Raw genomic sequence first — 24,355 nt, forward strand, 5'->3', positions numbered from 1 at the left:
TATTATAAAAATACTGGATGGTTTGACTTATAGAGAGAGGCTGGATAAACTGGGGTGTTTTTTTTGCCTGGAGTGTCAGATGACGAGGGGAGACCTTATGAAAGAGTATAAAATCATGAGGGGCATGGACAGGATGAATAACCAAGGTCTTTTTTCCCCCTGGGGTAGGGGATTCCAAAACTAGAGGGCATAGGTTTAAGGTGAGGGGCAAGATTTAAAAAGGACCTGAGGGGTAACTTTTTCACATAGAGGATCATGCAAGTATGGAACAGGCTGCCAGAGGAAGTAGAGGCAGTGTGATTATGACATCTGGACAGGAAAGGTTTAGAAGGTATGGGGTGAATGTTAGCAAATGAGACTAAGTCAGATTGGGATGCCTGATTGGCGTGGACAAGTTGGACTGAATAACCTGCTTCCATGCTGTATGACTCTGGACACTTAATAAATAACAATGATTGGACAGTCAACTTGATTTATGAAAGTGACATAAATGTTGACAAACCTGAGATTTTCGCTTTGAGATGGTTTTAACCCAGCAAGTTAAATGAGAACCAGTAAATGTGTATTTAGATTGTCAGATAGATCCCAGGTAGGAGTTTAGTAAACACAAAATAGAACATGTGGGATATTGGTGATGAGGTTAAGAAAACACATTGAATGGAATTGAATGGATACTCTCAGGTTGGCAGGCTGTGACCAGTGCGCTGCTACAGGGTAGGTGCTTGGTCCCCAGCAATTCACAATCTAAATTATGGATTTGGCAACCACGTATAATATGTCCAATTTTGAGGGTGACAGAAAGGAGGGGGAAATTTGAGCTGTGAGGAGGATGCAAAACGACAGCAAAGAGATTTAGGGAGGCGAAGATCATTAGAAAGGCATTATTTGGACAATTGTAAGTTTATCACCTTTAAGGTCAGCAATGGGGATCTGCAGCGGTGAGGAGTTAACTGTCCTTTGGAATTCTTTCCTTCAACATCTCCTCCAGTGTCTCGGTGCAGAGTAAAGGCCACCTGCTTTAATCTGTTTACCTCTGTGAGCGTCCAGAATCTCCTCCCTTCATGAACTTGACACTGGATTGGACCAACCAGACCTGTCTCTTGGGCAGATGGCCACGCAAGTACTCCAGGTAAGGCCCCAAAATTAACCCAACCAGCTCCCAATTCCGCCTCCGGGTAAAATCACACTCCAGCCGTACTTTAAAAATTTTGTTTGTTTTTTTCTTTTAATTGTACTGTACATTTTTGTTTAGCCCCTTTAAACAAATCAAATCCGGTTTATATTCAGTGATAGTTTGTTGTTTTCGGTAACACATACTATTACAAAAACAAAACAATGCGGGCAAATGCACTTTGAGCTCCGCGACTGAATCAGTGACTCACCCCGAGTTGTACAAGATTAGAAAAGCTATTGGTAAGACAGAAATATTCAGTAAATATTAAAGTTGGGGAGAAATCTTTTTGCACACTGATGATAACTCGCCCTCGGTGTAGAATATCGGATAATGGTCTGGAGAATGTAGAAGTCCAAGTGACAGTGGAAGGAAATTGGACCCACATTCCCACCACAGATCCCGGGGTCTCGGAGATCCCTGTCGGCAGATAAACTGCGGAAATTTGCATGTCTTCGCAGACTTTTTACAAACCTGTTAATAAAAGTAGCGAACTACACTTGGTGCAGTGTCGCCACACACACACACAACTTTCTGTCTTTACCTGAGCTTCCCTTTTAGGCGCAGTCTATTTTATTTTAAATATAGACAGAAATACAAAACAGAAACAAAGATGATCGTCCGGGACAGGAAGGGGAATCTCTTGCTTCAGGAATTGACTGCCCTACAACAGGACAGAGGGACACCACATGGAGTTCATGGTTACACTGTGAAGTCCTTACAAAAATTGATCAGTGAATTAGAAAAGAAACTATATTACAAACCAATGAGAAGCTGGCTCTCCCCCAGATTTCCCCGTCCCGTGAGTGGATCTGGAAAACTCGATTACAATCCCCACCCCACCAATTTTCCATCACTTTAACAGCGTCAACATTTCATTCAGAATCCGCGCAGAATTATTCGTTCCGAGGTTTATGAAAAACGCACGTTTCAACCCAATGTGCGGCTAGAAAAACGGAGTTTAAATTTTGTTTCAAAAATCACAGCCTGGTGAAGAGTGTGAGCAGCTCCTGTGGGGAGAGGGACAGGTTGGATGGCCAAGCCATTGGTGTGAAACATTGAACCCGCGCTTCTCCACACAGCGGCTGCTGACTCCCACCACCTTCCAGGGTTCCGGCGTCCGCTCAGCCAGCCGCGATGAGACAGCCGAGCTGGGTTCGGATGGAACTGATGACAGGTTCCGTGCAGACCTTGGTCAACAAAGACTGATATCCTCCATGCCGGACAGGGGCAATGGGCGACATTCAGAGACCACACACGCACGTTGAGAGAGCACCCAGCGGCTGGGCTTCATTGCTGTGATCAATGTTAAAATGCAGCTTAACCAGCCCCTGCTCAGGGGTTTTTTTGGGGGGGGGGGGGGGGGGGGGGAGGTTCTCATTTTCAGAAACATTAAAGAGAACTCGCCCCGATGAGAACATCGCGACTGGTTTTGTTTTTGTAGTGAGCCGCAGACACTGTGGAACCGTGCACTGGGCCAAGTGGTTGAGGGCGGAGGGTAGTGCCCAGTGTCTGTCCCTCTCCGGGCAGGCTCGGAGTGGCCGGACCCCAGCACACAGCCTCACGATGCTGCCTTTGTGCTGTCTGCCGCCACCGCTTTCTTACTGTCCTCACTCTCCTTCTCCTGCTCGCTGCTCCTGCCCTCTCGCCCCTTCTCCTGCTCGTTGTTCTTGCTGCTGCCCTCTCGCCGCTCCCTCTCCTTGTCCTGTTCGCTGGCTTTCCCGCTGCCCTCTCGCCGCTCCCTCTCTTTAGTTCTATCATGGTCCTTCTCTCTTCCGCGCTCTCTCTCCTTGTCTCTGCTCCGCTCTCTGTCTCGGCCCCGCTCCCGTTCCCTCCTCCGGTACCTGTCCCGGTCGTGCTCTCTCTCCTTGCTCCTGCTTCTGTTCCTGTCCCTCTCCCTGTTCCGCTCCCAGTCCCGGTTCCACGCTCGGCCACGTTCTCGCTCCCAGGGCCGTCCATATTCCCGATCTCTCCTCCTCTCCTCTCCCCTGCGGAACCGGTCGGCCGGATAACGGTTCTCAGGCCGTTCCCTCCGGCCGTCCCGCCCCCTGCCGGGGTATGGCCGTGATCTCTCTCTGTCCCGGGAATCTGGGCCAGGACCGCCCAATCTCTCAGAGTCCTTCAGGCCCGAGCCAGGAGCAGAGTGCAATTCTTGCTGCGCTGGGGACTGGTTTCCCATTGGGTGTGGGGGCTGGTTTCCCATGGGGTGGGGCGACTGGTTTCCCAGGGGGTGGGGTGACTGGTGTCCCATGGGGTGGGGTGACTGGTGTCCCATGGGGTGGGGGGGCTGGTTTCCCAGGGGATGGGGAGACTGGTTTCCCATTTGGTGTAGGGGCTGGTTTCCCATGGGATGGGGAGACTGGTTTCCCATTTGGTGTAGGGGCTGGTTTCCCATGGGATGGGGAGACTGGTTTCCCATGGGATGGGGAGACTGGTTGAAGCCCTGGCCTGAGAAGCGGTATCGAGGAACAGGAGCCCCTCTGGGGAACAGGGGCATGGGTTTGTGGCTCTGGAAAGCGGGTCCCGGTTCCCGGATAAAATCCGATCCTTTCCGAGGGAGGTGTTGGCTGTTGTTGGGATGTTGGAAATTTGGGAAAGGGCCCAGGGGTTGCTGCATGTTCCCGGGGTGGAAATTCTCCTGAGAGTTGCCAAAAGATTGGGAGCCACGTGGAGGTGAGGGGAAGGCGGGCCGATCCCCAGGGTAAGAGGGGCCTAGGAGCGGGGGCAGGGTGGGGGTGGGTAACAGAACTTTGGGAGCAGGCTGAAGAGCTGGGAAAGGAGCCTGTTCCACCAGGGGGAAAGGCTGGGAGAGGCCGCCCGGCCCAGGGGATGCTTCCTGGGACAAGGGGGGCTGAAGGGCCTCCACCGTTGCCCTGGGCTCCTCATTGGCCCAAAGGGTTGGCGGGTTGGGGCTGGGCCCCTCTCCGTGTTGCTGGCTTGGGGCAGGAAGCTCCTGGGGAGCGACCTCCTGGAGCCTGGGGCTGTTGTAAGGTGCAGTGGCGGCGGTCTGATCGACCGGGAGGGCTACAGCTTCCGCGGCCGCTCGGCCAGGAGCCAGCCTCCTGACGGCAGCCTGGCGGGGGTCCCTGCTCTGGTCGATCATCTGGGAGAGGCCAGTGGACTCCAGGCCTGGCAACTGCCCCACGCCGGGCTCGGGCACCTCGAAGATCTCGGCTTTGAAAGGGGCGGGTTTGGCCGGAGGGGACATCAGGGCATCGGAGACCGAGAAACAGGCCATGGAGACTCCGACCGCCGCTCTCTGCTGGCGGAGAGCTTCCTCCTGCTCCTCCACCTGCCGGGTCTGCTCCTCAATCTGCTGGTTCAGGCTCTCCAGCATCTTCTGCTGCTCCTGCAGCGAGGAGCTCAGGTACAGCTCGGGCCCCAGCTCCATGCCCTTGGCCTTGGCTTCACCAGTGCCCGCCTCCCCGCCCATGGGCACCATCGCCTCCTCCAGGATGGTCTCGTCCGCCGGGTCGTACGGGGTGTCCGCCTCGGGCTTGTACTCCTCCTCCGGGTCGTACGGCCGGTTGTCATCATCCTCGGGCTCCGGGGGCTTGTCTTCCTGGAGCTGGCCGAACTGCTGCACGATGGGGTCCAGGAGGGGCGCTGCTCCTGCCGCCTGGGCATCGGGCTCCGGGCTCGGCTCCTGCACCTTCTCGAAACTCTTCTTGCCCCCGAAGAGGGTCTGGAGGATGTGCTGCAGAGGGTTGGCCACCTTCCCCGGAGCCGGGGGCGCGGCGGCGGCTTTGGAGGCGGCCGGCGGCGCTTCTGCCTCGGCTTCAGACGGAGGGGAGCCCGGGGGAGTGCCAGCCACTGCCCCCTCTGCATAGGGAGCCCGGCCAGGCTTGCCCTCCTTGCTGGCTGGCACCGGCGGCACGGGGGACTCCTCCCGAGGAACGAGCCGGCTCCTCTTGTCCTCGGCTGGGGCAGTGTCCCCTCGCTCGGGCTCGGGCTCCGGTTCCAGCGGACGGCGTTTCCCTTTCTGCCGGATCACCAAGCCCAGGATGAGGTTCGGGCGGCTCTTCTCCAACCCTGACACACACAGACAGAAAGGGAGAGAACCGATTAGTGAAGGGACCACACAAAACTTCACCAATACCCACACACCCGGCGGCAGCTCTACTCCGAGAGCGGCCCGCGCTGTGAAAACAATAACTCCTGGTAGTGGGTGTGTGTGTGGGTGGGTGGGTATGTTGGTGGGAGGAATAAAGGGCTGAGAGATAGGGACTAAGGGATAGGGGAGTGAGCGGTAGCGAGGGGAACTACAGGTAGGAGGCTGGGATGTAAACACTGAAGACAGACAGAGGAGTGGGGAAGGGGCTAAAATAGGAGGCTGGGGGAGTAAGGGGTGGAGAGGGAACAGAGGCTGTAGCATAGGAGTACAGAGGAAGATGTAGGCAGCTGAGGGGTAAGGGAGAGATAGATGAAGATGGTGGGAAGGCTAGCAAAGCATTGAGTGGGTTAAGGGGGTGATAGTAAAGTATGGATGAAGCCCCAGTCAGAGCTAGGGGTTAATCCCTGCCTCAGGGAACAGAGCAATTTCCCAACCTCCCTCATACAGAATGGGTGCAGAAATCCAGAGTGCAGATGCAACTTGGCTTTAAGGGACAGTAGAAAAGAGGGAACTAGAAAGTTAGGGTGGGGCAAGGGGTCAGGAAAGTGAAACTGGAGAAGAGGGACAAGGGGATAGAAAGAAGTGTAAGGGTGGAGTGGAGTGCAAGTAATAGGGAAGGGAGTGGAAAAAGGGGTTCAAGGGTGAGAAATAGGGAGAGGAAACAGTTTGAGAGTGAGGGGGAAAGGAGATGAGCAACAAAGGAGGGGACATGGTGGAGAAAATTGGGGGGGTGAGTCAAGTGGAGATGACATGGGATAGGGAGAAGTGAGAGAGGATGATAGGAAGCACTGGGTGAATGGGAAAAGTGGGTGTGTGTGGGGGGTTTAAGGGGGGAGGAGGAAGAGTGATTGGGGAGGGGGAGGGGGGGAGGGGGAGGAGGGGGGGGGGGGGGGGAGGGGGGGGAGGGGGAGGAGGGGGAGGAGGGGGAGGAGGGGGAGGAGGAGGGACTAGGGGAAGAGTGGGGAGGAGAGAAGAGGGACTGGGGGGGGAAGAGTGGGGAGGGAGGGAAGAGTGACTGGGGAAGGAGAAGGAGGAGGAAGTGTGACGGGAAGGGGAGGAGGAGGAGGAGGAGGAGGAGGAGGAGGAGGAGGAGGAGGAGTGACTGGGGAAGGAGAAGGAGGAGGAGGAGGAAGAGTGACTGGGGAAGGAGAAGGAGGAGGAGGAAGAGTGACTGGGGAAGGTGGAGGAGGAGGAGGAAGAGTGACTGGGGAAGGTGGAGGAGGAGGAGGAAGAGTGACTGGGGAAGGTGGAGGAGGAGGAGGAAGAGTGACTGGGGCAGGTGGGGGAGGTGGGCGAGGGAAAGTGTGACTGGGGGAGGTGAGGAGGGAAAGAGTGACTGGGGGAGGTGGGGAGGGGAGAAGAGTGACTGGGGGAGGTGGGGAGGGGAGAAGAGTGACTGGGGGAGGTGGGGAGGGGAGAAGAGTGACTGGGGGAGGTGGGGAGGGGAGAAGAGTGACTGGGGGAGGTGGGGGAGGGAAAGTGTGACTGGGGAAGGTGGAGGGGAAGTGTGATTGAGGAAGGTGGGGGGAGGGAAAGAGTGACTGGGGAAGGTGGGCGGAGGGGTGGGGAGTGTGACTGGGGAAGGTGGGGGGAGAAAGGTGACGGGGAAAGTGGGGTAGGAAGAGTGACTGGGGAAGGTGGGGGGGGAGTGACTGGGGAAGGTGGGGGGGGAGTGACTGGGGAAGGTGGGGGGGGAGTGACTGGGGAAGGTGGGGGGGGAGTGACTGGGGAAGGTGGGGTAGGAAGAGTGACTGGGGAAGGTGGGGAGGGGAGAAGAGTGACTGGGGGAGGTGGGGAGGGGAGAAGAGTGACTGGGGGAGGTGGGGAGGGGAGAAGAGTGACTGGGGGAGGTGGGGAGGGGAGAAGAGTGACTGGGGGAGGTGGGGAGGGGAGAAGAGTGACTGGGGGAGGTGGGGAGGGGAGAAGAGTGACTGGGGAAGGTGGGGGGAGTGATTGGGGAAAGGGGGGGAAGTGTGGTTGGGGAACGTGGAGTGGGGAGTGTGACTGGGGGAGGTGGGGGGAGAAGAGTGACTGGGGAAGGTGGTGGGGGGAGTGACTGGGGAAGGTGGGGGGGTGGGAGTGTGGCTGGGGATGGGGTGGGGGAAAAGTGACTGAGGAAGGTGGGGAGAAAGAGTCACTGGGGAAAGGGGGGGGAAGTGTGGTTGGGGAAGGTGGAGTGGGGAATGTGTAACTGGGGAAGGTGGGGGGTATGTGAGACTGGGGAAGGTGGGGGGTATGTGAGACTGGGGAAGGTGGGGGGTATGTGAGACTGGGGAAGGTGGGGGGAAAGAGTGGCGAGGGAAGGTGGGGGGGGGAGTGTGACTGGGGAAGTTGGGGGTTGGGAGTGTGACTGGGGATGGGGTGGGGGGAAAGTGACTAGGGAAGGTGGTGTATGGTGGGGGGGGGAGAGTGACTGAGGAAAGTGGGGAGAAAGAAAGAGTGACTGGGGCAAGGGGGAAGAGTGACTGGGGAAAGGGGGGGGGTGTGTGACTGGGGAAGGTGGTGGTGGTGAGAGACTGGGGGTAGGTGGGGTGGGTGGGTGGGTGGGGGGGGAGTGTGACTGGGGAAGGTGGGGGGGTGTGAGACTGGGGAAGGTGGTGGTGGTGAGAGACTGGGGGTAGGTGGGGTGGGTGGGTGGGGGGGGGGAGTGTGACTGGGGAAGGTGGGGGGGTGTGAGACTGGGGAAGGTGGTGGTGGTGAGAGACTGGGGGTAGGTGGGGTGGGTGGGTGGGGGGGGGAGTGTGACTGGGGAAGGTGGGGGGGTGTGAGACTGGGGAAGGTGGTGGTGGTGAGAGACTGGGGGTAGGTGGGGTGGGTGGGTGGGGGGGGGAGTGTGACTGGGGAAGGTGGGGGGGTGTGAGACTGGGGAAGGTGGTGGTGGTGAGAGACTGGGGGTAGGTGGGGTGGGTGGGTGGGGGGGGAGTGTGACTGGGGAAGGTGGGGGGAAGAAAGAATGACTGGGGAGAGCGATTGGAGAAGTGTGGGGAATGATGGAGGTGAGAGATTGGTGATGGAAACAGTGATGGTCAAAGTGTAATGTGACGGTTGTGTTGATGGCGGGGGCGGGGGGACTGTAGAGTGTGAAATGTTGGACAGAGTGTGAGTAGTGAAGGGGAGGGGTGTTTTTTTTCCTGTGAAAGGCGGAGTTGCGGATCATCCCTGAAAAACGGGGATTATACAGTATTCCCAACTACTGCAATCGGAGCGGTTTCCATTCCTCATCTGTACACCGTTTACACAAAGCTCCAAGTCCCAGCGCAGGAGCCACACTCTGCAGCTGGGATATCAACCTGTTAGAGGCTTACACCTTTCAAACTGAATTAATAACCGAGATAAATAACCATATTTAAACAGAAAGCTTGACTTGAGAATCTCCTTAAACTCAGGTGGGAATCAGTGACGGTCAGGTGTGTGAATGGAAACAGCAGATAAATAGAAGGCACACGAACGCTCTTCAGTCGCTGCCTCCCGTTTCAAGCCCGGGCCAATCCGAGTGCAAGGAAACTTCAATCCGGAATCGAGTGGATTCAAACCGGTCTTCACAGCTGGTGGGTGCACCGAGGAGCTTCAATCGCAAGTGTTCAGACCACACGGCTGAGTGAGTGAGTTCACATCAACAACGCAGAGCCTGTGCAGGATGAAGGGTTTAACGGGGAGACTGAACGCCCACTTACTCATCGCCTCAAGATATTTCACAATCTTTGTTTTTCAAGATGATGCCGGGGGGGGGGGGGGGGGGGGCAGATTTGTTGTAAAGTAGGCAAACGTGGCAAGCTCACCTGAGCACAGCAAGCGCCCACAAACCGCGGTAACAAGTCTCCTGGCTGACAGCAGGCCGGATTTCAAATATTGGTACAGTTCTTCACATGTATTTTAATGAGCTGTTTCAGTACTTCCTGCTTTATACCCCTGAGCATCACCCTGGATAGTGTCTGTGAGGGAGCTCTGACTTCACTCGCACAGATACCAACATCACCACCTCTTCCTCAGACAAGTTTCTCCTGGGAAACTGCCACCTGCAATCGCCAGGAAAGACAGAAGGTACATAGCTGAAAATGTGTTGCTGGTTAAAGCACAGCAGGTCAGGCAGCATCCAAGGAACAGGAAATTCGACGTTTCGGGCATAAGCCCATTCCTGATGAAGGGCTTATGCCCGAAACGTCGAATTTCCTATTCCTTGGATGCTGCCTGACCTGCTGTGCTTTAACCAGCAACACATTTTCAACTGTGATCTCCAGCATCTGCAGACCTCATTTTTTACCCGAAGATTTTTACAAGAAGGTACATCGCGCCGAGTCCATTTCCGCAGTTACAGCAAGGCCAACTGTCAAATCCAAACACCCAACTAAAAACTCCCGTGACAAAACCGACCGGATGCTAGATCGAGCTCACTGATGCCAGCAGGGAACAGATTGGAAGAAACTGCACAAGGAGGAAGAGAATTAAATAGGGATCCTAGCCTACGCCCATGAGACCCTGTTTTCCTCCCTCCCTCCTCGAAATGGAATATCAGGGAAGCGATGGGTATAATCAATACCCATGGCTCATGGACCGGGTTCCTAATAACAAGCAAAGGAAGCTGCAAGAGAAATTATCTGAAGTCACCCCTGCCCCCAGTCACAGCCTTCCCACCAGATACTCGCCTCCGTCCCCGGCCAAGGATTCCTGTCAGTTAATATTTTACAGCAGGTTGTGCTTTTACAAACTAGGAAACGCACAGACCAAGGTCTGAGAGCTGCCGGTGAAACCGCTGCTCCCGTCATGATGCTTTATAAAAGATGAAAAGCGAGAGAATACCTGGTCAGACTGCCTGCTGGAAAGGTGCTTTTCTGGCCGCTGGAAGGCGAGGCTGTGACTGGTACAGATGTACTCTGAAGAGGACCAACACCAAAACGGAACACCTTTTTCCTGGCAACTCCCTCCAATCTCAAGTTGCTGTATAACTGAAGCTAGTTACCAGAGAATCCGATTACATTCATGATTTACCAGTTTTAATTGACGGTAAAGACGGAAGTGTTTGGGACAGGACACCAGCTCATGGGGAACAGAAACCAATCAGCTGAAAAGAGCGACATTTATGGAAGACCGTTAGAATTAAACTGCTCTCCGCTGTTTTTGAGAAACCGAATGACAAAAACAAAACCTTTGGGAGGGTGGAGTATTTTCATCCACTTGAATGCGATTAGGACAGCAGTGCCTGAAGGGAAAGGATGCTGGGTGTCAGTCCTGGAGTATGCCCTCAGAGAGCACTATGGCTGGGTCATCAACACTGGCCGAGCCAGCGGCGCCCAGGACCCATGAATACATTAATAAAGCAGGCAGATTCCGTTATAAGCAATGACCGGACAAGTACTTGTGGGGAGAGCATAATTTGCAGGACATGGAGAAATAAAATTCAGGGACGTGAAAGCGGCAGTGATTCTTAGTGAGACGAAGTGAAAGTACCAGCACAAACAGCTCCTCTCATTAAACATTGTACACAAAAACTGCTTAAAATCCGCCGCTTGTCCTGCAGCTCCGAGTCTGACAGGTAACGATAAAAACAGCCAGAGGGATTCACTCATATTCGCTAATTTTCTCCACCTCTAACCCCGAGTCCAGTGTTATCACCTTCTTTAATAGCCGCTTAGTCCCAACCCTCTTACTCACACTGACCAATTGGGGCGGAAACTGAGCTCTCCACAGCCGAATCTTGGCACCATTTCCCCCGGGCTTCGATTCTCGGCGAGAGCAGTAGGCAGCTTCGGCTCCCTCCGCCCACCCGCGGTGACCACTGCCTGATCCCTGGGTGAACTGCTACCATGCATCTGCTGACAAGAGCTCCTTTCCTGTGGCTGGGAGGCCATCGCATCCGCTGTTCGGGTGGATGCACACGACCAAAGCTGACAACTCGGAGCAGGTTACGCTTATCTCAGACCGATAGAACGCAGCTCATTGGACCCTAGGCACAGGCTCTTTTATTGGGGCATAGGAAAGAGATACTATTCTATTAGGCTCACTCCTCTCTTTTCCTAAAGCTCCAGACTTTATCCATAGTCATGGGAAAGTTGTTATTGGTCTATGATTCTATGATCTTCTTTCCTCCCCTTCAGGTCGTACATTCCAGGTCATAAATAGCCAGTCTCCAATTCAAACAAAATCCCACACAAGACGAATATACAACTCCAGCCTGCACTGTTCTAGTGTCTCACAAATATAAGGAGACCCTCCAGTGATTTTACAGAAGAATACCATGGAGAAGGAAATCCAAGAATGCAATGATTGAAGAGCTGGTTTCCGTAAGTAGATGGGGAAGATGGAAGGAGGGCGGTAAAGAACTCCGGGAACAGAAGCAGATGCCAAAATGTTCCAGCAACCAGCAAGGGAACATGCAGACAGCCCGACTGAATGCAGGGGGGAGGTGATAGGCAAGGATAGGTCAACCTGTAAGCAGGGAATAATAAGGAACATCAGCAGCCATGGCAGTAAGGTTTCTTCATACCACTGACATTTAATAAGATTATAATGGAGTGCCACAGGGATTAGTGCTGAGGACATAATTATTTAAACAAATATCAATGACTTGTTGAGGTAAATAAATGTTCTATTACCAAGTTTGTACATGATACAAACATAGGCTGGTGGGTAAGTGGTCAGGATAACACAAAGTGTACAGAGGGACAGAGACAAGTTAACTGAGTGGGCAAAGATATAGCAGATGGAATATAATGTGGGGGAATGTGAGGTTATCCACTTGAAAATGCAGGAGCTGGATGTTATTTAACTTGAGAAACGCTACAGAATGCTGCAACAGAAAGATTTGTGGATCCTTGTGCATGAATCTCAAAAAGCTAGCTTAGAATAATCTTGTTGACCACAATTTAACTGGGGAGTGGAGCAGACATGATGGGCCAAATGGTCTATTGCCTTTAGAATATTGCAAAGAAGATTGGACCCCTTATCTCATGAAAGATATATTGGAGTATTGGAGTCAGTCCAGAAAAGGCTCACGGGGTTAATCTTGGGTATGGAGAATTTTTCATTTAAATGGAGGTTCAGTTCAGTAAATTGGGCCTATATTCATTGGAGTTTAGAAGAATGAGACGGGACCTTATTGAAATGTACAAGTTTCTTGGGGAATTGATGTGCAAAGATTGTTTCTTTTTGTGGGATAGTCCAGGACCAGACGGCATAATCATATAATAAGGGGTCATCCATTTAATACAGAGATGAGGAATTTCTGAGAATAGTGAATCTTTCGAACTCTTTACTGCAGACGGCTCTAGGGTCTGGGCTGTTAAATACATTCAAGGCTGAGCTAGGATGATTTTTAATTAGTGAGAGAATTAAGGATTACAGGGAAACAGTAGGAAAGTGGAGTTCAGGATGATCTGATCAGCCATTTTCTCACTGGTGCAGCAGACTTGATAGCTGAGTGACTACATTTTTTCCTACGTTTTATGGTCTTTATAATGATCATCAACTTTAATTCCACTTTCCCACCCAATCCCCATATCCATTTAAATTCAAAACATGTCTGTTTGAGAACCCAACTACCAAGCATTTGCAGCTCTCTGGGTGAAAAATTTCATGTTAAATTGAATTGAGAATAAACCATTATTCTGAGACCATGCCAACATCTCTTCTAATACGAGACTTTCCATCTACTCTAAGAATTTCTAACATTTCCAAATTATTCTAAACCCCAAAGAATATAGGTCTACTCTGCAATCACATAAGATAATTTCCTCTCCCAAAGTCGACAATCTCGTGAACATGTGGGTGGGAAAGTGGAGGTGGGGGGGGGGGGGGTCCAGTCTGCAGCTACCTTGCATCAATTTATTGTTGTGGTGGGCTGAAGCAAACAACTATTCACAGAAGCCGAGCCTTGATGTGATGAACAAAGGATTCAAATTTTGATGGAAATGGGGGTGAAGTGGTAGGATTAATTTCTAAACACTTACCTTTTAAATCTATTTTGTTCAGCTGACTAAATTTGGTTTTATAAACCCTGAATAATATTAATTTAGAACTATGGGTTCTGACACAAAGTTTTACTCAAGTGGAAAAATATTTTTCAATAACTCAGTCTGTACATATTTCCGGAAACTGTTTGAAGTCTGCTTCACTAACCAATTTTGTAAGGTGTTTCACAACCACGTCTCTCAATCATGGATGAAAACTAAGTCCTGTCTGATATCTTCAACTCAAGTCATTTTGGACTCATGCCCTGTTTTTGAATCCTTCACATCTAAAGATCACTGACTGAGTTTGAAAATCCATGGTACCCAATCTTCCAATTGAATGTGTGGTTATTTGGAAGTACTCTGCAAAGTTTGTCTTGCAGCAAGAATTCATCAGTTTGGTGGTTTCTATTTTCTGTCTAGGCTTGGAGAGTTAATTCAAATGAATCAAAATGAAGTCCGTCCTGTTTTCAAAGTTACAACAAACTCATTAATGATAGCTACCCAGAGTTACTTTGCTGCTTTATCGCTGATTTGTAAGCTCAATGAGATCTACAGATTATAAATTAAGATATTAGTTTTGAAAAATGCTTTTGAAACTTAAAGCCAGCTGCAGAAAATGCTACTTTAAAAACTACATCTTTAAAAATGTGTGAATTATAATGAAAAAACCCACAGTGATAAAAGAAAACTGACAGATCTGCCTCTGATGCTGAGACTCAAAGAGGTCAAAAACATCTGATCCTGTGCATGTTAGCTAATCTTAGTCAGCAGCACCCTTGTCGACAAGATTTGCTGCTTCAAATCCTACTGCAGGCTCTGAGCACTAATCTAGGTTGACGTTCCAGTGCATTGAGGCAACATAGCATTGATTTTGGTAGATGTGTCAATACTGAAATCCCACTCTCTCTACAGGTGTTCTATTGGTTCAGGTGAATATATTTGAAGAGCAATGTGTTCTCATGTTCCATTCAGAATTCTCATGAAACCAACAGATTAAGTAGTCATCTACCTTTTCAATTTGAAGGATTATACTTTATGCAGACTAACTATTGTATTTATCTACATAACACCAACCTCACATTAAAAGTAATTCCCTGCTTGGGACTACAAGAGGATCCTCAATTTTAAATAAGGACATAAGTTAAAGCAAAGCTTAAGATCTTTACCTAAGATTGCCATATAAATTCAATTCTGTATTTTACTGCTAATTCTCCTGAGAAGCACAAAGTTAAAGACATGGAAACAAAGATTCTCACTGTAATTATTTCGGATGCTTTAGTACTGTACAGGGTGATTTAATTGTCATGACATTTTTTATAAAGTATAGATGATAAGCTGGTGATTTTGGTTCTGGACTGTAAACCCTAAATTGATGTGCTAAGTTCTAACATTTTAAACTGCAAAACTGAATTTTGTTGAAACCTAATATGATCATGAAAGCTGTGATAGGTTATAAATTTCCAACTGAAAAATGCTGGCAATCACAGCAGGTCAGGCAGCATCCATGGAGAGTAAGCAAGTTCACATCGAGTCTAAAGAACACTTCATCAAAGCTGACATGGTGTGGAGCGGGCAGCATTTATGCAGTAGTGGAGGGTGGAGGATGGGGGTCAGGGATGCTGGAAGACAAAGGATGATAGTTCAGATTCCAATTACCTTTTAAAAGGGCACTATTGCTATATGTGACTTCTATCCCATACTACATTGGTCAACTCTGAATATCTATGGTGCAATATTGCATTGCAAGTGGTACTCTTAACCCAGGAACACAATAAAAATCACTAATTATCGTATAAAATAAACCATTGCTGGTCTATTACAGTAATAACAAAGTTTAAAGTAACAGCAAATCGACAGTCTGAATTGGTACCACAGACACTGCATACTGAGGAGGTTGGTAGGTCCAAGCAGAATGGGTTTAGGTCATTTTCCAAATATTAATGTGTTATATCAACAAGGAAAGGAGTAAAGCAATTCTCAAAGCTATTATATGTAGTCTAGTTTCACTCATATGAAATAGATAATGGAATTGATCACTGCCAACGGGATATTAAAAATTGTTACAGCACTCAATGACAGAGTGCCAGTTTCAATTGCACAGCACCAGCCTCAGAGTCTCAGTTTCAGATGAACACAATTTAATGAACTAACCTGAAGGGACAAGTGTTATCAGTTTTGATTTAGACTCAGAAGTTAGTGAATAATGCAGTATCAGTGAACATCAGAAGAGAAAGGGAAAACTGGCAGCCATTGAGGATCATGAAATAATACTTCCATAGCTGTAGAGGAAATTAAAACAAAAAGGTAGAAAATAGAACAGAATACAAGGAAAAACAAAAAGGATACCTTGTTAATATATCATTTTGTTGTAATTTATACATTTGTGTAAGTTAACATTCGAAAGTGGTATTAACGGCAATTTTCTGGAATTTCATTTTAGAAACATATTACAAGTGAAATGAATATTAGTCAGGAGAAAACCTCCCTGGTGTTAAGCACAGTTCGTGAAAATGTTACCTCCAAACACTGAATCCACATTCACTATGACCAGGATCTAAATTCGGCATCCAGCAATGCAGAAGTGAAGCACAGAGCAGTCTCCACATCCCCCCCCACTCCAATCAAATGCTGCAAAGAAAAAATATGCAGTCTCCAAACTGCATCAGATCCTAACTTGGTGCTAGTTACTGAATCGCATGCCCATGTTATAAGGCACTGAACCTTAAATGCTGTCAAAAGTCTGGGATTCAAACCCATTGAATGCCAAATAGAGCCAGGTACTCAACCTCACTGAACACTTCAAACTCAAGAATCCCAATTGCAATGTTCTGGAAATAACTTTATTAATAATAATGATAAAAACGAAGTTACAATACTGAAAACAAAAAAAAAATCAGTGTACACAAAATATACAGATGAAGGTATTAAACTATCAGATGTAAAAAAAATCAGCTCCACAGACACTAAAAAATCAAACCCTAAACATGCACAGTGAAGCTGAATAAGTATTCCCTGATGCAGAAAGAGTTAAAATTACCAGAGAACTTTTCACCTCCAAATAACACCAAAATTATACTTTTGTCTATTTTTCAAGGTCATACTTGAGACACAAAATAGTATGCATAGACAGGAAACGAATAAAAATCTTAGAAAATTTCAGGTTTTAAAATAAATGCAAGAGGCATGTAGTCGAGAATTCTAACTGTTGTTCTGAGCGGACTTGAATATTCTACTACCTCAATGCAAAGTGCAAATAATATCAATGAATCTGTCATAACTGAGTCCAGTTCTACAGAATTTGCACTGTACTAGAATCAGGTAATTTATCATTTAAAAAGAAATCCCACAGAAAAGTCTTGGTGTCAAAAGATCTGAAAAAGGTTTATGGCACAGTGACAAGTCACAAGTCCTGTACTGGGAAAGCTTATAAAATGATAGAATTTCTGAAAAAAATCTCTCTTTTCTTGTGTAAATATAAAGTTAATAGAAGTTTCAAAGTTAATAGAAGTATAAACAGAAACACAAGGCAACTGTGCTTAAATTACACCTGTGCTCACCTCTTCCAGGGATGTTGGCTGCCACACTCATGGCAGATATTTCAAATTGAATGGACTCACCTTTATGTCATGAAGCTGCTCCAGTTGTTTTCGTATGAGCCAAAAAAAACCCAACATCTTGAAATTAAGGCTGCTCATTCTGCTCTATTTCTTACGTTCTTAAGAACTGTAAACAGTACTCACTCTAAGGTGCAGAGATATCTGGAGGTTAATTGCACTCTCTTCTGGACTGACAATACCAAACACTTCCGCAGATCCCACAGCAAACTGCTTATGAAAGCATCAGCTGGAACTGAAAACTTCCATTTTATAAAACCACATGACAGTTTCGAATGATAATTTACTGTTTTCAGAATTCAGTTAGGTGAGTGGATCTAGGAAGTCACAATACCAAATGGTGACTTCTACATTATTTAATCCTTTAACTGCTGTACTACCGATTGTGATCAGACAATTGTGCAAGCACATGATTTATAGATTCTGCACATAACTGCGTGGAACTGGGAAGATGTTATTTACATGTTAATGGCTTGAATATTAGTCTTTTAAATGTCACAAAACGTTGGGAACTGCATCTGTGCACTCTAGACATTTCATAAGATAATCCATCGGAGATTATGAAGAGTTGAGGCCACATCACTTCAGCATGTGACACACCCGCTCCCAACCTTCAAATCTGATTGACAAAATACTCATTCTCAGTTAGGTTTCATGGCATTCAACCTAGCTTCCCTCAACTGCTGGGCAGAGGAGTATAGAGTATAACGGGTCCCTCAAATCATCGAAAGGAAGGAACGGAGTTCTCACAAATGTTGGAAAAAAACTCATCAATGGAAAACAGGAGAAAATGCCTTTAAATGGAAAATTTCACCTGAAAAAATGTTGCTGCTATAAAGTGACATATGGGTATACCATGTAGTTTGTGTCAGTACAGTGTGGGTGTGTTCTATATGTGGTTGTGTTCGCAGGTCACTATGGCTGTTTTTGTTATTGTTCAACTTGCATTTTGCTATTCGTGTGTCTAAATAATCTGCTCTTACCTGGGCCCTCAAAAGGTAATAATTTGGAGTGAATCGGGTCATTAGCAGCAAGCGGAATTAGATAGAGGTCCTTGATGTGTCTGGCGTTATTTGCCACCACGCCGAAGCGTCCCCGGCTATTGAAGTAGGAGTACAGCGAGATGTAGGTGACTTCCTCTTCCTCGGTGGCTGGGTGAAACCGAATTAGACAGACTTCCTGCATTCACCAAGGTAAGGAACAGAAAAAAAAAAGGAAAAAAAAACTTTAAATAAGAGCCAGACTGGAACTGTAACAAGTAGCCCCATAGCCTCAAGGAATCCCTTGTCCCCCCAATTTCAACAATCACAAGAGTTTAGAACCAGAGCAGCAGGAGACCACCATCCTACCCTTCAAGTCTGTTCCACCATTTAATGAAATCATGATTGAGCTGTACCTCAAATATTTTGGCCTGGCAAACTCTGCTTGGGTGCACACACAGAAATGTGCCATGCTGCGCAATGTTCTTATCAGGCTGCACTGCCTGCATGAGTGTGCCTTGTAAAGTCAAATCCTTGAACATATTTTTCAATTACATACAAATCTGTCCAAGCTTTTTACTAGCAATATTTGCCTACATAAAATATGCAATGCAGAACGTCCAGGAACAAAACTTTTAAGACTCTCATCTAAGCTGAATTGAATAACCACAGGAATTAATTTAAAGCCATTCTGCATTACCTCCTCTCTGATGTTAGTCAGTTGTTTATTTCATTCATAGCAAGCAGTAATTTCCAAGTAAAATCCTATTGACACTTCCAGATTTAAGTGGTAAGGCAAAATTTAGATGCATGCAACTTGCAGCCAGAAATTGGTTCTCCACTGATCTGACTGACTAAAATAATTAATATGGTTCTGCATCAATAGCTCTATCCTATTTCTCACCTTAGCGTCCACTCAACACGGCATCCCGTTACAATCTGCAGTACTCTAACAACATTTTCTTTCACCTCTGCATTTAAACTTTGGGCTTACAAATATAAAGCAATTCAAAGGCCTCAGCAAAGTTTGTCCCCATATGTAGTCACTTACCTTTGAATGAGTGCATCTCTGCAGATGTGAGATGCAAATTTTAATAGCTGAAGGTTCATGAATTTCAGTAGCTTTCTATGCAAAATGCATTCTGTGAACCAGCCACAAGTGACTGTGATTAGAGCTTAAATAGTACTCATGAACTGGTTTTGATGTGGTCAGTTCCTGGACTGGCCCTCAATAACCTCACACAATTGGCCAAGGAGGATGACAGCCAGAATAGCTGAATTAGTTCAGCATGGTTTGATGCAGCTTCTAAAAGCTTAAAGCACTTCAAATTGTTTAAGGAATGGACTGAATGGAAAAAGAAATTTCTAAGAATCGATACAATTTGTATAGCAATGCCCAAAGTGGTTTGGGATATTTTATATCAAAACATGTCATAAGAATGCACATTTTGTATTTAAAAATCACCAAACTTAAAATAAGTTTCAACAAATAAAACAAAAATCTTCTGGTCCATTTAAAATAATGTATCATGAAATCACCAAATAGCTTAATTAGCTAAATACACACTTATTAATCAGTACTTGAGAATGACAGTTTAGCCCTTAAAGAACTCGTGTGCATTTTTACCAGATTTCCTTTGATATCAATTCCTAAAATCACCTAATTTTAGATTCACAATGGCATCATCATAAACAGTCAAACACTGCAAGCATAACATATCAAAAATTACTATCCTTCAGGAACCAGTAACTGCTGATGGGGGGGGCGGAGGGGGGGGGGAAATGTTTGCTGCAACACACGTAGACAAGTTCGCAGACAGGAGCTTGCAGTGGAACCAAAATCAACAGTTTGAGCTTTTTCCTTTAACTGGTTAGAATTTTGGACATTCAGAAAATGTTGTTATTAAGAGTGTTCTTAACACTCTCCAACTCTAAGCAAAAAATAAAAGCTGATATCGGCATTCCCTGCTTTTTAAATGTTCACTTTATGCCAATTCGCTTATCTAAAAGACCAACATTAGTACTTGTTTTCGCTTACCAAAAGAGGGTTTTTGCTTTTACGAAAAAGTACGTGCAGCAAGAGTGGCTCCACCAAGCGCCTTCCCTGGAAGTGTTAATAGTTGACCCTCTTCTCCTATACCACTCACCACCCAACCTCCGCCGACTCAGCCTAACATACAGTTATCACTCACCATCCCTCAAGCCTTCCAGTGTGCTCACTATCTTCCCTATTCTGGTGAGTGAAACTACACTGTACGTACATTATTTCTACTTTATAAAGGTTGTGTATTTATCATATCATTCTTGCTTTTACTATATGTTAGTGTCATTTCAGGTTGTCTGTGTTATTTGATATTATTTGGTAGGCTTTTATGGGTATGGGAACACAATTTTTTCCCATATAAATTAATAGTAATTGCTTCTTCACTTTACACCATTTGGCTACATAAAGTTTCATAGACTCACTACTTTGAGACACCTATACATCATGACAGACACCAAGTGGGCTACAAAATGCCATCTTAGCTGCAAGGCCGAGATTAAATGTTCACAAGAATAGAAATTCTGCTGTAAAGTGGAGTTTCAAATCCAACCAGCATGCTATTGCATGCGATTATCCAGGAAGGTTGAAAGGATGTTTGTTTAAAGTCACTCTATTTAATACTATTCCACTGTAATGTTGGTAATCTAATTAGGCTTGTAACCTTGTTGGGCATCACAATATTTTTGTCAACCTTGTTTCCTGCACAATCTAATGTGTAGCTTCCTAATTGTGGAGCTGTAGCCACTTCCTCCTTCCTGACCTTGAAGTTGTGGCCTCTTCTCTGGGCCCACCTCCCCGATTCACCTGTGTGCTGTTTCCCTCTCCTGGACCTGTGTTCTCATTCAAGATCCAGGTAAAATCCAAAGATACAGCTCTGATGTCTTAGAAGTGTGACTCTCATTAGTTCAGAAGTGTTAGGTCTTTTACAATCAACTCCACTATCCCGTTCCCCGTTCACCCCCCTCCCCAACCAATGATCTCCAGAGTTAGGCCCGCCACACCAATCTCACATGTCCTGAAAGTTTATGAGATGATCAGGAAAATTTGTGGGACTTCACTTAAAATCAGGATTTTCAGAAACCACAATTTTTCTGTAGATTTACAGTCCGAACACTGGGTCATTTTGATGAATTTATTCAAGAAATCGGCTTTTGGTGATCTCCAATTACAAAGGCAACAACATTATCACAATCTCAAATCTCTGTACCAGTTTTCCAAAGCTACTAACAGTGGAAGAGATAATGCATACAGAATGCTTCTGTCTTACTGTGCTGGTCAGAAGAGAATGGTCCAGAAATTGTTGAATAGATGTTTTTAGCTGAAAAGTGTGAATAACTGTTACTTACAATAGAAAAAGTAAAACAATTACATTTTTGCAAGACAGATAGAGTCATAGAGATGTACAGCATGGAAACAGATCCTTCGGTCTGACCTATCCATGCCGACCAGAGATCCCAACCCAATCTAGTCCCACCTGCCAGCATCCGCCCATATCCCTCCAAACCCTTCCTATTCATATACTCATTGTGAACAGTTGGAAATCTCCAATTCCTTTATAGATGGAACAAAGGTAATGGAACATAATAAATTTTGTACAACAATACAAAAACATTAATAACATTATAACAATGATGTTGACAAAACTATAGTACTATACCTTGGAAAGAGATGACTTCAGTTTTCCTACGTAATCCCAGACTGTGTGGGGTGAAATTCTACCACCGATGTGAATTGTATCTGGCAAATCCTAAAAATACATGCAAACAGTTATATATTTTAAACATAGAAAAAATAAATAAATTCTGCAAATAGGGGTGACACAGTAGCTCAGTGATTAGCATTGCTCCCTCACAGCGCCAGGGACCTGGGTTCGATTCCTGCCTTGTGTGACTGTCTGTGTGGAGTTTGCACATTCTACCAGTGTCTGTGTTGGTTTCCTCCGGGTGCTCAGATTTCCTTCCACAGTCCAAAGACGTGCAGGTTCAGTGGATTGGCCATGTTAAATTGCCTATAGTGTTAGGTAGATTAGTCAAGGGTAAATATGAAGAATGGATCTGGGTGGGTTACTCTATGAAGGGCCTGGTTCCATACTGTAAGGAATCTAATCTAAAAAGGTAGGTTACAGCAGACAGTTCATGGGATGTGGGCATCGTTGACTCAGGCAGCTTTTATTGCTTATACCTAATTGCTTATGGGTGGTGGTTCTGAGCTATCACCTTGATGGACTACGGTCTCGGGGGTGCAGAGACATCCATATCACTGTTAGGAAGGGAGTTCCAAGATTTTGACCTAGTGGCAGTGAAAGAACTGCAATATAATTCCTAGTCAGGGTGACAAGTGGTTTGGAAGATAACATGCAGGTGATACATGGGTTTGCTACCCGTGTACTTTGAGATGGTTGAAGCTAAAGTTTGAAATGTGCAACTGAGAAAGCCTTGGTGAATTATTGCAGTGCATCCTGTAGACATTACAGAGTATTTCCACTGTGTGTTGGTAGTGAAAGGAATGTATACTTAAAGGCAGTGGATAGGGTTAAACCAAGAAAGCGACTTTGTCTGAGATGGTGTTGAGCTTCTCGAGTGCTGTTGGAACTGCACTCATCCAGGTAAGAGGGGAGCATTCCATTAAATTGTTGACTTGTGCCTTGCAGACAGTGGACAAGGAATGGGGAAGCAGAAGGCAAGTTACTTACTGCAGAATTCCCCCACTCTGACTTGCCTTTATAGCTACATGTATTTAAATAAATTACTGCAATGAGGGCAATGAAAAAGGTGAAACCAATCAAGCTGAAAAGTAATAACCTCGCAACCATTTTTTAAAAAAAGTATCACTAGCCATGTCTTTTCTCCTTTCAACTTTGGGGGTCATTTTATAACCAGTTGGTTTTAAACTTAGAACAAAAGAGACACATCAAAATCTTAAGCTACGGAGGCCCTTTCTGGAGAAATCCAAACAAATTATTTAATCGCAGACTTGAAAGGACCTAGGAAAATATCAACTTCATGAAGTTACTTGGCTGAATACAGTTTAAGTTGGTGCTGAATGACACAATGAAGACATACTTTCACCACCCCAACTACCTTAATAGACCTTGAACTCTATATCATCCTAAACATAACTGAGGTGTACTAAACACTGCCTTGCTCGAGATGGTTAGCACTGCTGCCTTACAGCGCCAGAGACCCGGGTTCGATTCCAGCCTCAGGTGACCATCTGCGTGGGTCTCCTCTGAATGCTCCGGTTTCCTCCCACAATCCAAAAGTGCAGGTTAGCTGAATTGACCATGCCAAATTGCCCCTAATGTTCAGGGAAGTGTAGATTAGGTGCATTAGTCAGTGGTGATAATAGGGTAGAGGAATGGATCTGAGTGGGTTACTCTTTGGAGGGTCGGCGTGGATTTGTTGAGCCAAAGGGGCCTGTTTCCACACTGTAAGGATTCTATGATCCTAAAAATGTGAATAAATTCAAATTTAGCTTCCAGTTTCCATAATTATTTATACAGAAACAGAAGTCGACCATTCAATCAGTTGAGGATGTCCTGCCATTCACTACAATCATGGCTGATCAAACACTTCAATGCCTTTCACTGACTCCAACACCATGACCGAGTAAGCTGCTAGTAATCAAAAACGTATCAATCTCTACATTAGGCATGCTCGAAGACCAAGCTTCCAAAGCCTTCTAAGGTAAATAGTTCAGAATTCAATTATTATTCATCACTATTCTCATGCACAGAATAGAAAACATTCTTTTGCTCCACTGATTCAGAAAACATCAGCAGCTCGTTTGTTTATCTTAATTTTCTGAGATGCAAATAAAGTATATCCAATTGTTTATTGGTCCTAAAACCTTAACGTAAGATTAGATTCCCTCTCCAGCCCATACCTTCCCATCTTTCATGGCAGAATAGATCAGGATAATTAAATAGTTTTAACATGGCCATGTGCACAGACTGAAGGTTCCTCTAGTCTAGCCGTCACCAAACTGTTGCAGGATTTTCCTCAGTCAGCAAACGGGAACTTTGCGATATTCAGGCTTACTGTCAAGACTAAGTAAGCAACTAAGCTCAACTATTGAGCTTTCAGCACAGGCTCATATAAGATGGAGCTTGAAAATGATGTATTTCATGGTGTTTGTCTAAAGGATATTCACCATCTAGGCCCAAGACAGAAAGGTTGGTCAATTCAATGATGTGCTGTTTGTTGAATTTTACATCAGCAATCAGTCAATGCCATCTGCAATGGGGGAGAACATTTATTAGATTTGATAAGAGAGGGGGGAATAAGAAGAGTTTCATACCTCTACGAGATAGTCAATCGACCCAGAGACTGGATAAGCTTTAGTGACAAACTTTGCTACACCATGCATGTTGATAAATCCCTTCCAAATAGCATCCAGGTGAGACAGGAACAGTGAAGTGTCCAATTCAGCTGGGGTCTTCGCCTCTGAAACCCTGGAACAGGAATGGTATTAGTTAGGTAAACCT

General features: G+C 46.4%; 1 protein-coding gene across 1 annotated transcript in view; it reads right to left on the bottom strand.

The window, feature by feature from the left end:
* Positions 1–2,526: 2,526 nt before the first annotated feature.
* Positions 2,527–24,355, bottom strand: part of LOC132823015 (death-inducer obliterator 1-like) — a 142,429-nt gene continuing 120,600 nt past the window's right edge. Inside the window, exons 14-17 of the mRNA XM_060836546.1 lie at positions 24,169–24,322; positions 21,527–21,616; positions 17,829–18,024; positions 2,527–5,203 (exon numbers count right to left, since the gene is read on the bottom strand). Of these exons, the coding sequence (XP_060692529.1) occupies positions 2,733–5,203; positions 17,829–18,024; positions 21,527–21,616; positions 24,169–24,322 (2,911 nt within the window). The 3' untranslated portion in view covers positions 2,527–2,732. The remainder of the gene's footprint in view (positions 5,204–17,828; positions 18,025–21,526; positions 21,617–24,168; positions 24,323–24,355) is intronic.

Source organism: Hemiscyllium ocellatum, chromosome 15 (assembly GCF_020745735.1).
Source record: "Hemiscyllium ocellatum isolate sHemOce1 chromosome 15, sHemOce1.pat.X.cur, whole genome shotgun sequence".
NCBI classification, from domain to species: domain Eukaryota; kingdom Metazoa; phylum Chordata; class Chondrichthyes; order Orectolobiformes; family Hemiscylliidae; genus Hemiscyllium; species Hemiscyllium ocellatum.